This window comes from Diceros bicornis, chromosome 2, assembly GCF_020826845.1.
Source record: "Diceros bicornis minor isolate mBicDic1 chromosome 2, mDicBic1.mat.cur, whole genome shotgun sequence".
Taxonomy (NCBI): Eukaryota; Metazoa; Chordata; class Mammalia; order Perissodactyla; family Rhinocerotidae; genus Diceros; species Diceros bicornis.
The window spans coordinates 90415191-90431149 of record NC_080741.1 but is presented as its reverse complement, the minus strand read 5'-3'; the positions used below and the strand labels follow the sequence as shown (position 1 = coordinate 90431149).

General features: G+C 43.1%; 1 protein-coding gene across 1 annotated transcript in view; it reads left to right on the top strand.

Annotated features, from left to right (window-relative positions):
• The window catches only part of ALDH1L1 (aldehyde dehydrogenase 1 family member L1), an 87809-nt gene that overhangs the window by 15083 nt on the left and 56767 nt on the right, over positions 1-15959 (top strand). The window contains exons 2-4 of the mRNA XM_058566540.1: positions 10015-10163; positions 12206-12440; positions 13946-14111. Of these exons, the coding sequence (XP_058422523.1) occupies positions 10037-10163; positions 12206-12440; positions 13946-14111 (528 nt within the window). The 5' untranslated portion in view covers positions 10015-10036. The remainder of the gene's footprint in view (positions 1-10014; positions 10164-12205; positions 12441-13945; positions 14112-15959) is intronic.

The window sequence follows — 15959 nt, the reverse complement described above, 5'->3', positions numbered from 1 at the left end:
ATAAAAACAGACTCACAGATAATCTAGATATTCAAGTTAGCAGACAAAGATGTTAAAATAACCAAAAAGAGTACATTCAAGAAAATAGAGAAAAAGATGGAGCATTTCCCAGATATTTAGAATTTATATTTAAAAAAAAAGTATCAAATGGGCACACTGCAACTGAAAAACACTATCCAAAATTAAGAACTCAGTTGGATGGGTTTAACAGAAGGCTGGACATATCAGAAGACAGTATTAGTGAACAGTAAGAGGAGCCAACAGAAAATAACCAAACTGCAGCACAGAGAGAAACAAGACGAGAAAAAAGTAGAACATAAGAGATATATGACACACAGTTAAGTGATCTATAATGTATGTAATTGGAGTCTCAGGAGAGGATAGAAAGAATGAGATAGAAAATACATTTGAAGAGACAATGAGCATGATCTTTCCAGGACTGATGAACTGATGAATAATATCAGCCACCGACTTAAGCAGATCAGTAAACTTCAAGCAGGATAAATATAAAGAAAACCACACCAAGACCTGAAAAGAACATTGTTGTTAGGAAAAATATTACAGACCAATCTCTCTCATAAGCAGAGATGAAAAATATTTAAATAAAATATTAGCTCATCAAATCCAGAGATATATAAAAAGATAATACATCATGATCAAGTAGAATTAATTCCAGGAATGCAAGGATGGTTTAATATCTGAAAATCAATCATCGTGATTCGCTACAGTAAGATTTAAAAAAAAAGATAAAAATCCCATATATAGAAAGAACATTTGATAAAAGTCAACTCCTTTTCATGATTAGCAAGCCTGGAATATAAGGCACCTTTCATAATATGCTAGTCTATATACCAGAAATCTTCAGAGCTAACAAATGATCAAATATTGAACAATTTCTTCCTGAAGTCATAAAAGAGAAAGGAACCACCATCACCATCTGTATTCAGTATTGTAGCGGATGCACTGACCACTGCAATAAGGAAGTAAAAGAAATGAAAGACTTCAGTATTAGAAAGAAAGAAAGAAAACTACCATCAAAACATGATTGTATACTTAGAAAATCCCAAGGAATCTACATGGTATTAAAATTCATATGTGAATTAATTAAATCATTGGTTAATACAAAGTCACTGTACAAAATCAACTGTATTTCTATATACCAGCAACAATAATTGGAAAATAAAAATTATGCAATTTATGGTAGCATTGGAAAACATCAACTACCTAGAAATAAATGTAACCAAAAAAGAAGGAAAAACTTCTGTACTGAAAATTACCAAACATCATTGAGGATGAAATGAAGAAAACCTAAATACAAGGATGGATATACCCTGTTCATGGAAAGAAAGTCATGGTATTCCAAGATGTCAGTTTTCCTCAGACAGAGCTATAGATTCAGTGCAATAAAATATAATCCATCAAAATTCCAGCAGAGTTTTTCTTTTTACACCAATTGATAAATAAGGGGCCAAAATAGTCAAGGTAATCTTGAAGAAGAACAAAATGGAGGATTTAGACTACCATATATCAGATCTAGTGAAAAGCTCTAGAAAGTGATGTCAGCAAAATGGCAGAGTAGGCAGAGCCAAGCTCTCTCCCCTCCCCCCACAGAAACATTGAAAAGCAAGTGGAAATTCTCAGAAGCAACTTTGTCAGAACTCTGGGAAACAGTCAAGGGGTTATAGCAACCAAGTGAACACTTACTAAGAAAAAAGCAACTTAAAAACATAGGAAATCTTTGTGACACTTTTCTAACCCTTGCCCCACCTCCTCCCCGGCATGGTGGCAGTCATGAAAATGGCAACCCATGTTTCAGCGTGAGAGCCAGGTCTCTGGTTCAGAAGGGAGCATAGCACACCTTATTCACAAATCATTGTGTATATCTGTTCTAACCTGTGCAGGGGCTACCTGGAAGACTGGCGAAAGAAACTCATCTGTATTTCACCTAACTCTGAATTCAGGCTAAACAAGCAACGGACATTGCTTGAAAATACTGAAAGGTGAACTAACAACCTACAGATGCCGGGGGCAAAAGATTACAGTCATGACATCTGATAGACCACCTAGGCCCAGGAGGAAAAGAGAAGGGAGATTTTCCTTGAGAAATAAGGGCATTCAAAAGCACCGGTGTACATGGAGGGATTTAGAAAGCCAGGTGCACGCTGAGAAAAGATCTGAGAAGATCCTAAGCTTTCACCTTAGGTTGGTACCTGGCTCAGTGCAAGTCTGGCTAAGTGTTGAAGGAGTATCCCAGCACAGAACTATTCTTGAAAGACTGGGAAAGGTGGTTTTTTTTCTCTTAGTTCTGGCATTCAAGAGAATCTCTGTCAAAACATTGGCAAAACACAAGCTAAGGAATAGAGACTTTAGTGACCAAACATGACAAGGAATGCAATCTTTGCTAAAATACTTTGGAAAAATCACTAACCAAATCGACTACTATTGCCTTCAGCAATCAAAAACACAGCAAAATATTTGATGGTAATCTCTATGGTAACCACCAAAAAGTTTTTAGAATATACACAATAGGAAATGGAAAGGGAATTAAAATAGTTCACAATAAAAACTCAATCATACACCAAAAAGGTCCGTACTGGAGGAAGTGAGGGACAAAACAGAGTATAAGACATATGGAAAATGATGGAGAAGAGGAAGAATCTGATTTCCAGAGTTACCACATTTTAATAGTTAATTGTGCAGTTTTCAACAACCACAAAAAAAAATCACAAGGCATACAAAGAAACAGGAAAGTATGACCCATTTAAAGGAACAAAATAAATTGACAGAAATCACTCTGAGGAAATCCAGACGTCAGATATACCAGACAAACACTTTAAAACGACTGTCTTAAATGTGCTCAAAGAAATGAAGGAAAATATAGACAAAAAACTAAAGGATATCAGGAAACAATTACAAACAAAATGAGAATATCAATAAAGAGATAGGAATTATACAAGGAATCCAACAGAAATTCTGGAGCTGAAAGTACAATAACTGAAATGAAAAAATTCACTAGAAGGGTTCAACAGCAGATTTAAGCAGACAGAAGAAAGAATCAGTAAAATTGAAGACAGGACAATTGAAATTATCAAGTCTGAAGAGTAAAAGGAAAAAGAATGAAGAAAAGCTTACAATAAAAAAAATGAAATACCACAAATCCATAAACCAACCTGAGGAACTAGACAAAAACAGTGCAAACAACTGAGAACTATCAAAGGTGAGAAAATAATAAAGATTATGATGGACATAAATGAAATACAGAATAGAAAAACAATAGAGAGAATCAATGAAACCAAAAATTGATTCTTTGAAAATATCAACAGTATTGACAAATCTTTAGCTAAAGTGACAAAGAAAAATAGAGAGAAGATGCAAATAACTAAAATGAGAAACAAATATGGGGATATTACAACCAGCCTTACAGAAATAAAAGGAATTATAAGAGCATGCTATGAAAAAATTGTATGCTAACAAATTAGATAAGCTATGTGAAATGAACAAATCCCTTTAAACACACAAATTCCATAAACTGATTCAAGAAGAAGTAGAAAATCTGAACAGACCTATAACAAGTAAAGAGGTTGAATCAGTAATCAACAACCTCCCAACAAAGGTTCAAGTCCAGATGACTTCACTGTTGAATTCCACCAAACGCTTAAAGAAGAATTAACAGCAATCATTTTCAAACTCTTGCAAAAAAAACAGAAGAGGAGGAAACTCATTCTATGAAGATAGCGTTACTCTGATACCCAAACGAGATAAGGCATCATAAGAAAAATAAAATGACAGACCAATAACTCCTATGAATATAGATGCAAAAATCTTCAACAAAATGCTAGCATACTGAATTTAATACACCATAACCAAGTGGGATTTATCCCTGGAGTTCAAGAGTGGTTCAACATAATAAATCAATCAGTGTAATACATCACATTAATAGAATAAAAGTTAACACCCACACGAACAACTCAATTGATATAGAAAAAGCATTTGACAAAATCCAAAACCCTTTCATGATATAAACATTCAGAAAATTAGAAATATAAGAGAACTTCCTCAACATGATAAAGAAAATTTATGAAAAACCTACAGCTAACATCATATTCAAGGGTGAAAGGCTGAAAGCTTTTCCCCTAAGATCAGGGCTAAGACATTGATGCCCACTTTCACCACTGCTATTCAACATAATACTGGGGCCAGCCCCATGGCTTAGCGGTTAAGTGCGCACACCCCACTGCTGGCGGCCCGGGTTCGGATCCCAGGCGCGCACCGATGCACTGCTTCTCCGGCCATGCTGAGGCCACATCCCACATACAGCAACTAGAAGGAAGTGCAGCTATGACATACAACTATCTACTGGGGCTTTGGGGGAAAAAATAAATAAAATTAAAAGAAAAAAAAACATAATACTGGAGTGCTAGCCAGAGCAATTAAGCAAGAAAAGGAAATAAAATGCATTCAAATTGGAAAGGAAGAAGTAAAACTGTCTCTATTCACAGATGGCATGATCCTATATATATAGATTATCCCAAATAATCCACAAGAAATCTACTAGAGTTAATAAATGGATTCAGCAGAGTCATTGGGTGTGAGATCAACCCCTAAACATCACTTGTGTTTCTATACACCAGCAATAAACAATCCAAAAAGGAAATTAAGAAAGCAATTCCATTTCCAATAGCATCTTAAAGTAGAAAATATCTAGGAATTCATTTAAGCAAGGAAGTGAAAGATTTGTACAATGAGAACTATAAAACATTACCTAAATAAATTAGAGAAGACCCAAATAAATGAAAGACAACCAGTGTTTATGGATAGAAAGACTTAATATTATTGTCAATATTACCCAAAGTTATCTGCAGGTTCACCACAATCCCTATAAAAATCCCAAGATACTTTTTTGCAGACATGGAAAAGCCAGTCTTAAAACTCATATGTAATTGCAAGGAGCCCCAAATAGTCAAAACAATCTTGAAAAAGATGAGCAAATTTGGAGGACTCACACTTTGCAATTCCAAAAATTACTCCAAAGCTACAGCAATCAAAACAGTGTGGTACTGGCATAAGGATAGACATGTAGATCAATGGAATAGAACTGAGAATCCAGAAATAGACCTTACACCTATGATAATTGATTTTTGACAAATCCGCTAAATGGGAAAAGAATAGTATCTTCCATAAATGTTGCTGGGACAACTCTATTTCCACAGAAAAAGAATGAAGAATGAAGAATAAAAAGAATGAAATAGGATCCCTGCCTCGAGTATATACAAAAAATTAACTCAAAATGGGTTAAATACCTAAGTATAAGAGCTAAAGCTGTAAAACACTTAGAAGAAAAGATAGGGATAAATCTTCATGACTTTGGATTCAGCAGTGGATTTTAGATATGACACCAAAAGCATGAGCAACAAAAGAAAAATAGATAAATCAGACTTCATCAAAATTAAAACTTTTGTGCATCAAAGAACATCATCCAGAAAATGAAAAGACCTCTTTCAGAATGGGATAAACTATTTGCAAATTGTATGTCTGATAAGATTTTAATATTTAGAATTTATAAAGAACTCCTACAACTCAATAACAAAAAGACAAACAACCCAATTAAAAAATAAGTATACACTTAGGAGTGGAATTGCTACGTAATATGGTAATTTTATGTTTAGTTTTTTAAGGAACTGCTGAACTGTTTTCCACAGCTTCTGCACCATTTTACATTCCTGCTAGCAAAGTATAAGGGTTACAATTTCTGCACATCTTTGTCAACATTTATTTTCCTTTTCCTTTTTTTAAAAAAATTATGGCTGACCCACCTAGTAGGTGTGAAGTGGTTTTGATTTGCATTTCTCTATTCACTAATCAAGTTGAGCATCTTTTCGTGTGCTTATTGGCCATTTGTTTATCTTCTTTGGAGAAATGTCTATTCAAGTCTTTGACCCATTTTTTCACTGTTTAAAAAAACTAGGATTCAAACAGATACCTGTATGTCAATGTTCAATGCAGCATTATTCACAAGAGCCAAAAGGTGGAAAAAGCCCAAGTGTGCATCAACAGATAAATGGATGTATACAGACATACACACACACACAAGGAAATATATATACACTATATATATGGGATAAAACGTAAGGAAATATATGTATTATATATATTTAAGGAATAAAACATAAAATAAAAAGGAATGAAGTTCTGATGCATGCTACAACGTGTTTAAAACTTGAAAGCATTATGCTAAGTGCAATACGCCAGATACAAAAGGACAAATATTGTACAATTCTACTTATATGCGATACCAAGAATAGGCAAATTTACAGAGCCAAAAAGTAGATTACAGGTTAACAGGGGCTGTTGGTGATGGTGGGGAATGGGAAGTTATTGCTTAATAGATACAAAGTTTCCATTGGGGTAATGAAATAGTTTTGGAAATAGTCATAATGCTTGCACACACTGTGAATGTAAATAAGACCGCTAATTGTACACTTAGAAATGGTTAACATGGCAAGTTGTATGTTATGTATCTTTTACTACTATAACAAAATTTTTTAAAAGCTACAGTAAACGTAAAGATGGACAAACTGACAATGGAGCAGAATATAGGTTCATAGATAGATTTACCCATATATGGTCCTGGAAAAATATTTCTGGACTTCTACCTCACACTGTACACAAAAAACAATTCCAGAAAGATTGTAAATATAACTATGAAAAGCAAAACAATAGAATTTTTTTTCTAACTTCTCCCTTTTTAAAATTAAGACTTTATTTTTTTAGAGAAGTTTTAAGTTCACAGCAAAATTAAGGGGAAGTTACAGAGATTTCTTGTATACCTCCACCCCTACTCATGCACAGCCTTCCCATTATCAACACCTCCCACCAGACTGGTACATTTGTTACAATTGCTGAACGTACATTGACACAATAGTATCACCCAGAGTCCATAGTTTACATCAAGGTTCACTCTGGGGGTTGTACATTCAATGGGTTTGGACACATGTATAATGACATGTATCCATCATTATGGTATCATACAGAGTATTGTCACTGCCCTAAAAATCCTCTGTTCTCCTCCTATTCATCCCTCCCCCACCCCAACTCCTGCTGGTAACCACTGTCTTTTCACTGTCTCCATAGTTTCACCTTTTCCAGAATGTCCTATAGTTGGAATCATACAGTAAGTAGTCTTTTTCAGATTGGATTTTTCACTTAGTGATACGCATTTAAGTTTCCTCTATATCTTTTCACGGCTTGATGGCTTGTTTCTTTTTAGCAATGAATAATGTACCATTGTCTAGATGTACCACAGTTTATTTATCTCACCCACTGAAGGACATTTTGGTTGCTTCCCAGTTTTGGTAATCGTGAAAAAGCTGCTGTAAACATCTGTGTGTGGGTTTTTGTGTGCACATAAGTTTTCGACTCCTTTGGGTAAGGAGTGTGATTGCTGGATCATACTGTATGAGAATGTTTAGTTTTGTAAGAAACTGCCAAACTGTCTTCCAAAGTGGCTGTACCATTTTTGCACCCCCATCAGCAGTGAATGAGAGTTGCTGTTGCTCCACATCCTGGCCAGCATTTGGTGTGGTCAGTGTTCTGGATTTGGCCATTCTAATGGGTGTGTAGTATCTCATTGTTGTTTTAATTTGCATTTTCCTGATGACATATGATGTGGAGCATCTTTTCATATGCTTATTTTTCATCTGTATATCATCTTTGGTGAGGTGTCTGTTAAGGTCTTTGGTGCATTTTTTAATGTTTTCTTATTGTTGAGTTTTAAGAGTTCTCTGTATATTTTGGGTAAAAGTTTTTTATCAGATGTGTCTTTTGCAAACACCTTCTCCCAGTCAGTGGCTTGTCTTCTCATTCTCTTGACAATGTCTTTCATAGAACAGAAGTTTTTAATCTTAATGACATTCAGCTTATCAGTGTTTTCTTTCATGAATCCTGCCTTAGGTGTTATATCTAAAAAGTCAGTGCATACCCAAGGTCACCTAGGTTTTCTCCTGTGTTATCTTCTAGCAGTTTTATAGTTTTGTGTTTTATATTTAGGTCTGTGATCCATTTTGAGTTAATTTTTGTGAAGGATGTATGGTCTGTGCCTAGATTCGTTTTTTTTTTTTTGCATGTGGATGTCCAGTTGTTCCAGCACCATTCATTGAAAAACTATCTTTTCCATTCCATTGGATAGTCTTTGCTCCTTTGTCAAACAAAAAAAGATTTTAGAAGACAGAGAGAACATCCCCATGAACTTGGACTAGGCAAAGATTCCTCAAGTAAAGTACAAAAACCACTAACCGTAAAGGGAAATTTTGATAAAGTATAGTATATCGAGTTTAAAAACTTGTGTTCATCAAAAGACACCATGACAGAGTGAAAAAGGCAAGCCACAGAATTGGAGAAGATATTTTCCATAAATATATCTGACAAAGGACTCAGTCTAAATTGCTTAGAAACAAAACAAAACAAAAAGAAATGAACGAAAAAACAATCCTCCTGCAAATCAGTAAGGAAAAGACCACCCAATGGAAAAAACAGACAAAAGACTTGAAGAGGCAATTCCCACAAAAAAATCTCTAAATGGCCAATAAACACAGGAAAACGTGCTCAGCTTCATTAGTCACCAGGGAATTGCAAATTAAACCCCAGTGAGACAAGTATCTGTCATAGCAAAATAGCAAAATGAGCATGACACGAGGCCATGATGCAGAGCACATGGAAGTGGAAATTGGTACAACCACCAGAATCTGCCGAGGCTGAAGACTTTCATACCTGTGGCCAGGAATTCCACTCCTGGGTAAAAACACAACAGAATGTGAACATATACTCAGTAAGAACCACATGCCAGAATCTTTGCAGCATCCCTGTTGGTAATAGCCTTAAACTGAAAACTACCCAAATGTCCATCCACAGTAGAATGGATAAATAAATGTATTTATTTACATTGATACGATGAAATACTATGCAGCAATGAGAATGAACACAGTACAACCACGTGCAACAGCATCTATAATGCTGTTGGAAAAAAATCCATAAAACATTACACTGTATGAATCCATTTACATGAATCGAATATATATAAAATAAAGAAAATGGTAGGCAAAACTATTCAATGTTGTTCAAAGTCTGGTTACTCGTAGTTGGGGTAGTGAATGGAAGAGTCTCAAGGGGGCTTCCGCAGCATTTCTCCTCTGAGTGCTGATTACAGGGGTGTGTTCAGTTTGTGAAAATTCATTGAGCTACACACCTATGATTTGTGCACTTTTTTGTGTGTATGAAGTATGTAATACTTTAATGAAATTTTCCAAAAAATATGTGTATTTTTGTAAATGGACAATTTAAGGAAATATACACGTGAATAACAGGTTTTACAGATGTGAGTACAGCAAATGAATGACCAAACTTGGGAGATATTTGCATAATCTAGCTATGTGTCACTCAGTACATCTTCCTTCTTGGCCAGCCCAGGGCACCCCATTCCACTTCCTGCCCCAGCTTCAGTGCTCAGGGCCTGTCCACCCAGGCACCCTCTTCCATGAGGCCCAAGTGGGCAGGCGCTCCGGTCCCCTGCTGCTCCCTGGCTCAGGGCAATAACCTGGCCTTGTAGGCTCAAAGCCATTTGAGGAATGTGGCATCTTTCTCATTCAAAATGAGGGAACTCAGGCTTGATGTGACTTGATGTGTGGTCACAGAATTGGTTGGTTACAGAAATATGCTCAAATCTATCTCAGAGGACTTATACCCAGCGTTCCACGCCAGTTGGGAGGGCTTCAAGGAGGAATCCCACAATCGACAGTCGCCAGCTGATGCACCCACTGCGCCATCTAACATCCCGCATTGAGAACCTTCACAGTGGCAGTCTCCCTGCAGATGCCTACCGCCCATGGAGCTCCAGAGGTGGCCCCAAGGTTGGGCAGGAGCAGGGCAGGCGAGGGCTGTGCAGCTGCCCCTACTCGGACCAGGGCCAGCTCCCAAGGCCAGGGAGCCCTCTGGAACACTGTGGCCTTCTTCCTTCCCCAGGTCCTCTGATTCACCTGCTGCCATGAAGATCGCAGTGATCGGGCAGAGCCTGTTCGGCCAGGAAGTTTACTGCCACCTGAGGAAGGAGGGCCATGAGGTCGTGGGCGTGTTCACGGTCCCGGACAAGGATGGGAAGGCGGACCCTCTGGGTGAGTGGCTGGCCCAGGAGCAGAGAAAAGGCGTGCCAGGCAGGCGGGTAGCAGTGGGCAGCGGGCGGGAGCAGAAGCCTGCAGGGTCTTGTGGAGGGTGGCGGGCATTGCTGGCTGCAGGCAGCTGTGCGTAGCCCACCTTGAATCCTGCTCGGGTGCCGGCTGGCGGCCGGGCTTTTCTGGAGCAAAGTGGAGGCCCTCCCTGCCGATCATGGGATGGGCTTTGTGTCCCGGAAAAGGGCCGTGCAGAAGCCCGGGTTTCTCCCAGGGCCCAGCTGTCTGACCACTCCAGGCTTCTCTGACCCCAGCACCCAGGCTCTGAAAGGGCTGGCAGGCAGGAGGCACTGTGGGTCAGCATTCTCGGACGTGAGCACATCCCCGCCACTAGGAGGCCTGTGACATAGAGTGCTGAGTCCCACCCTGGGCATTTCTGTTCAGAGGGATGGGGTGGGGCCTGAGAATTTGCATTTCTAGCAAGTTTCCGGGGTGATGCTGACACCCCTGGCGCTAGGAGGAGCACAGGTTGAGAATCACTAGCCTCTGAGCTGGGAAACCCAGCAGCACAGCAGGATGCAGGGGCCTCAGCTCAGACGAACAGCCATTCAGGGACACTCATGAGTCCTTCTCAGGCCTAACGGATGCAGAATGTGGGGCCGGCTGAAGCACGGAAGGCCAGATCAGGAAAGGAGCCTCACGAGGCTGGCCAGGCGCAAGGGTTTGGTTCATAAGGCAGAGTGAGTCTTTCCAGATCTAGAAGCACAGGCTGACCCTGGACTCAGCTCCAGCACAGCCCCAATGCCAGCCGGGCCTCAGTCTCAGACTTGACCCCAGTGTGACCCGTGACACAGCCTGACCCCACTACAGCCTGAGCCCTGCCCCTAGGCACTAAGTGACCACTGACACCAGCCTCTGAGCCTGGACCCAGACAGAGCCTGGCTGGGGCCACTACTTGACCTTGACCTCAGATGTCCTGCAGAAATATTCCCTTGTCACAGAGGGGAAAACTTTTGCAAGCACAGTCCAGTCTGCTCACATTGATCCCACCCTCCCTCAACACCCCTGAATGCAGGGCACAGAGCCAGAGGGGCCAGAGAATGGGTCAGGTCCACTCGGGGGCCAGACGTCACGCCAGGCGTTCTAACAAAGAACCGAGTACAAGGAAGTGTTTGTTCGGTGCTGAGGAGGGGCAGGCAAAAGAGAACTCTCAGGTAGCGGGGTAGTGACCGCAGGAGGCAGCTGCCACCTCTGAGGCTGGGGAAACAGAGGGAAGGAGCTGTAACTACTAAAATTTGGAAGCTTGGGGGGCTGTAATTCAGCCCTGTGAGGAGGGCTGCTCATGGGTGGCGGTAACTGGGTGGGAAGAGGGGCCCTTGTAGGTTGGGAGCTGGACCTTGGAGTGCAGACACGGTGGGGGGCTGTACATTGAGGCTAGTTCTGCAGATACTGAGAAAACTGCAAACGGATTCAGCCGCTGCTCTGGGAAGGCACTGCTGCCACTGGGGTGAAGAGGTGAGGCCAAAATGATGCTCACAGGACAGGAGCCCTACAGAAAGGAGGAACCCCTCCACCCTCTTCTCTCCCCTTCTCCCTCAGCCTTTCAGTCTCCCTCGAGCTGCTCTTATTGGCAGCACTTAACAGGGAGCAGCTGACGAGGCAGATATGCAGTTTGCAGGGTCCCAGGCGCCACCCCAGAGACCAGTAGAAGGGTGGAGAGACACTAACGTGGTGACCAGCATGGTGAGGCTGCAGGAGCAGCGGGAGGTGAAGGGGTCCGCCGTCAGTGTCACCAGGGTCTAGGAGGGGAGGTGTGCAGACGTCTGGGCAGTTGGCAGAAGTCAGTCCAGGCAGAGCAGTCCCTCAGACCTCACCCTCAGCTGGTGCTGCCCCTCTGTGCTGCCCAGTGGAGCCTGGTGGGGCAGCAGGGGAGGGGAGGAAGGACAGGCCTGGAGAGAAGGTCCAGGAGCCACTGTGCTGGGAAGGCAGTGGTGGCCGTGTGTGGGTGAGTGCAAGGAGGGGCCAGTTTCTCACCTGCTGTCCCACAGGCCTAGAGGCCGAGAAGGATGGAGTGCCAGTGTTCAAGTTTCCCCGCTGGCGGACGAGAGGACAGGCTCTGCCCGACGTGGTGGCGAAATACCAGGCTTTGGGCGCTGAGCTCAACGTCCTGCCCTTCTGCAGCCAGTTCATCCCCATGGAGGTCATCAGCGCCCCCTGCCATGGCTCCATCATCTACCACCCAAGTCTGCTCCCCAGGCACCGAGGGGCCTCGGCCATCAACTGGTGAGACAGGGCAAAAAATGGGGGACAGGCATCACCAGGCACTCTGTGTTCCCACAGCAAACTTCGAAGCGAGCAAGTCAGTGTTCCCATCCTGCAGCAGGGACCACTGGGACGGGACAGGTTAAGGGGCTCGCCTGAGGGCACCCAGGAGGCTGCTGGGGGCACCAACCCAGGCAGTGTGCCCAGAGGCCTGCTCTGACCTGCATCTGCTGCTGTACTCTCAGCAGCACCCCACTTGGAAGGAGATAGAGATGGAGTCTAGGATCACCTGAACCAGATAGTCTGAGATAATAAGTTCTTAAAGGAGAATACCGTCGTGTGCCGTGACGATGCTTGACAATGTTTCCGTCAATGACAGACGGCATATACAACAGTGGTCCCATAGGATTAGTACCACATAGCCTAGGTGTGTAGTAGGCTATACCATCTAGGTTTGTGTAAGTGCCGTAGGGGAGAAAGAGATTTTCCTCTATGCTTCTAGGTTCTTCTGGCTGGTCCAAGAATTAAGTTGACATGAGACAGACTAACAGGAGAAAAACAAACAAAAGTTTAATAACATGTATGCATGGGAGAAAGCCAATAAAACTGAGTAACTTGCCAAAATGGGCGAAGCCCACACCTTCAATACCATCCTCAGCTAAAGACAAAAGAAGATGTTAGGGGTGGGGAAGAGTCAGGGACTTCAAAGGGAAGGAAGGCAATTCACAGGTAGGTGAAAAGGAGCAAACGTTTGGAAAGCAAGTGTTTGGCCACACAGAAGCAGAAGAACACAGAAGGGAGCCCAACAAACAGGCTTTTCTAGGGTCCTCCCTGTCTACTACCCAGTTCATGAGATGCTGAGGTGAGAGCCCGCCTCCTGAGACAGGTTTCTTTATCTGAATTCTTTTAGGCAGTTAAGGGGAAGGTAACAAGAAAAACTTTCAAAGTCTTTTGTTTCTTAAAAATAATCAGCCTAAAATCATCCTCATATTAAAGAGACACATTTGGGAAAGGCAAATTTTGTTCCCCTGCAGTACACTCAGTGATGTTTGCACAACTGTAAAATCGCCTAACTCATTTCTCAGAACGTATTTCCGTTGTTCAGTGACATGTGACTAAACAGCATGGTATGTCTGATGGGTGGTCAGGAGGGAAGACATCTGAGCTGGGAGGAGACAGTGGGTTTGTAGTCAGACTGGAATTCAAGCTCCCTGACCTCTGGCACATCTTCACCTCTCTGGGCCTCAGTTTCCTCATCTGTAAAAGGGGAGACTTACACCTGTTGTGAGGATTAAGTTACAAAAAGCATATAGGGCTTTTAGCACAGTACCTGGCACATGGGTAGTGTCAATAAATACCGTTTTCCTTCTCCTTCCAGCTCTTGCCAGAGCAGGTATTGCTCCTGCCTGGGGGTGGGGTGAGAAGGGGGTGTGCTGGAGTGTGGCAGGGGCCACAGGGGCTGCCCCTAGGGCGTCCTTCCTCCTGGACTCAGGGTTTGCCTCTTCTCACTCTCTTCTCCTCCCTAGGACCCTTATTCACGGAGACAAAAAAGGGGGGTTTACCATCTTCTGGGCGGACGATGGTCTGGATACTGGGGACCTTCTGCTCCAGAAGGAGTGTGAGATCCTCCCGGATGACACCGTGAGCACTCTGTACAACCGCTTCCTCTTCCCGGAAGGCGTCAAAGGGATGGTAAGGGCAGGGAGCCGGCCATGCCACATGTGCCCACAGGGCCTCTCTGTCCCAGCGCCCTCTCTAGGCCCAGCCTGCTGCCCCCTTTGGCCCAGCCTGCTGCCCCCTCTAGGCCCAGCCTGCTGCCCCGGAGCTGGCCAGGAATCTGTTCCCCAATTCCAGGATTCTGGAGAGAGTGCACTCTCATTTCAGGGTTTCAAAGAGGCAGGATTAGGGCATATAATATAGTAGGCGAGACTCTTGTATACAATGACAGAACTCAACTCAAAAAGCTTTAGCCAAAAAGGGGATGTTTTGGGCTCATTTAATAGAGAAGACTAAAGCCAGGGATGGCATCAAGCATGGCTGGGTCCAGAGGCTTAAGCCATGTTGCTAGGATTCTACTTCTCTCTGTTTCTTCAGCCTTCGATTCTACTTTTCTGTTTGATTAGCTTCATCCTCAGGTTGGCTGCTCTCAAATGGGAGGAAAGAGTCACTGGTAGCTCGAAGCTTATATCTCTTGATTCTAGTGGAAGAGAAACCCTCTTTCTCATGAATGAAAAATCAGAAAAGACCCTGATTGGCTGATCTTAGGTCATGTGATCACCCCGAGCCAATCACTGGCCAGGATGCTGGGGTACTCTGATTGGCCAGCCTCAGTCACATGCTTCCTGCTGTGAAGGGTGGCCCAGTTGTAGTTGCGTGGGCTGAGTTCTCTGCAGAAGGGAGCGTTCTGAATCAGTCGAGAATGACTGATTCAGAGACAGTTAGGCAGGCCTCATGGGACCTGACCCCATAGGGGTTGGTGTGTCTGTGGGGCTGCTGGTGGTCCAGGGGGAGGAGGCCAGCCAGTGATGGCCAAAGGCAGACACATTCGAGCTTCTCATTGATTCCAGCAGCAGGCAGGAGTCAGACAGGAGCAAGTCTCCAGGAGGAGAGCATTCACTGTCTGGGTGTAGCCATAAGCATAACACTGACGTAAAAATGCCCCCCTGCGCAGGTGTCAGCTGCCCCTTGCCCTCAGCTCCTATGTCCTACCAGCTGCCTTTCATTTTTCAGGCTGTGTTCAACGAGTTGCCTCTTTGTATTATCTCCCACGGAATCCATTTTCTCACAAAAGTGGTGAGCAAAATAGACATGCTGGAGATCTGAAATGAGAGACAGAAAAGTTGGTTACCTTGCACATCCCACTGAAACTACTGAAAACACCCTTTAGGGCTGCGCTGTCCAATATGGCAGCTGCTAGTCACTGGAGGCTATTCAATTAATTAAAATAAATTCTAATTAAAAATTGGATTCCTGGGCCGGCCCCGTGGCTTAGTGGTTAAGTGCGCGCGCTCCGGTGCTGGCGGCCCGGGTTCGGATCCCGGGTGTGCACCGACGCACCGCTTCTCCGGCCATGCTGAGGCCGCGTCCCACATACAGCAACTAGAAGGATGTGCAGCTATGACAGACAACTATCTACTGGGGCGTTGGGGGAAAAATAAATAAATAAAATCTTTAAAAAAAAAAAAAATTGAATTCCTCAGTCTCACTCGCTGTATTCCAAGTCCTCAGTAACTACCCGCAGCTGATGGCAGTGTGTTGGACAGAGAAGATGTAGAATGTGTCCGTCACCACAGAGCACTCCACTGCGGTCCTGCTCCATGTTTCTGACACTCGCATCACTTCTCAGCCCAGTGTTTCTGGGCGCGCTCCCCACAGGCCCTCCGTTACAGTGGGCTGGGCTCCCTGGCTCTCCTTCTGCCCTGGTTCCTTCCCCCACAACCTTCCTCTTCTTTTTAATGGAGAAACTGCTTCCTGCTTAATCTCAGACCTCCAAACCCATCCCAGGGCTCAGCATCCATTCTCCTTAAAAGACAGGGAAGG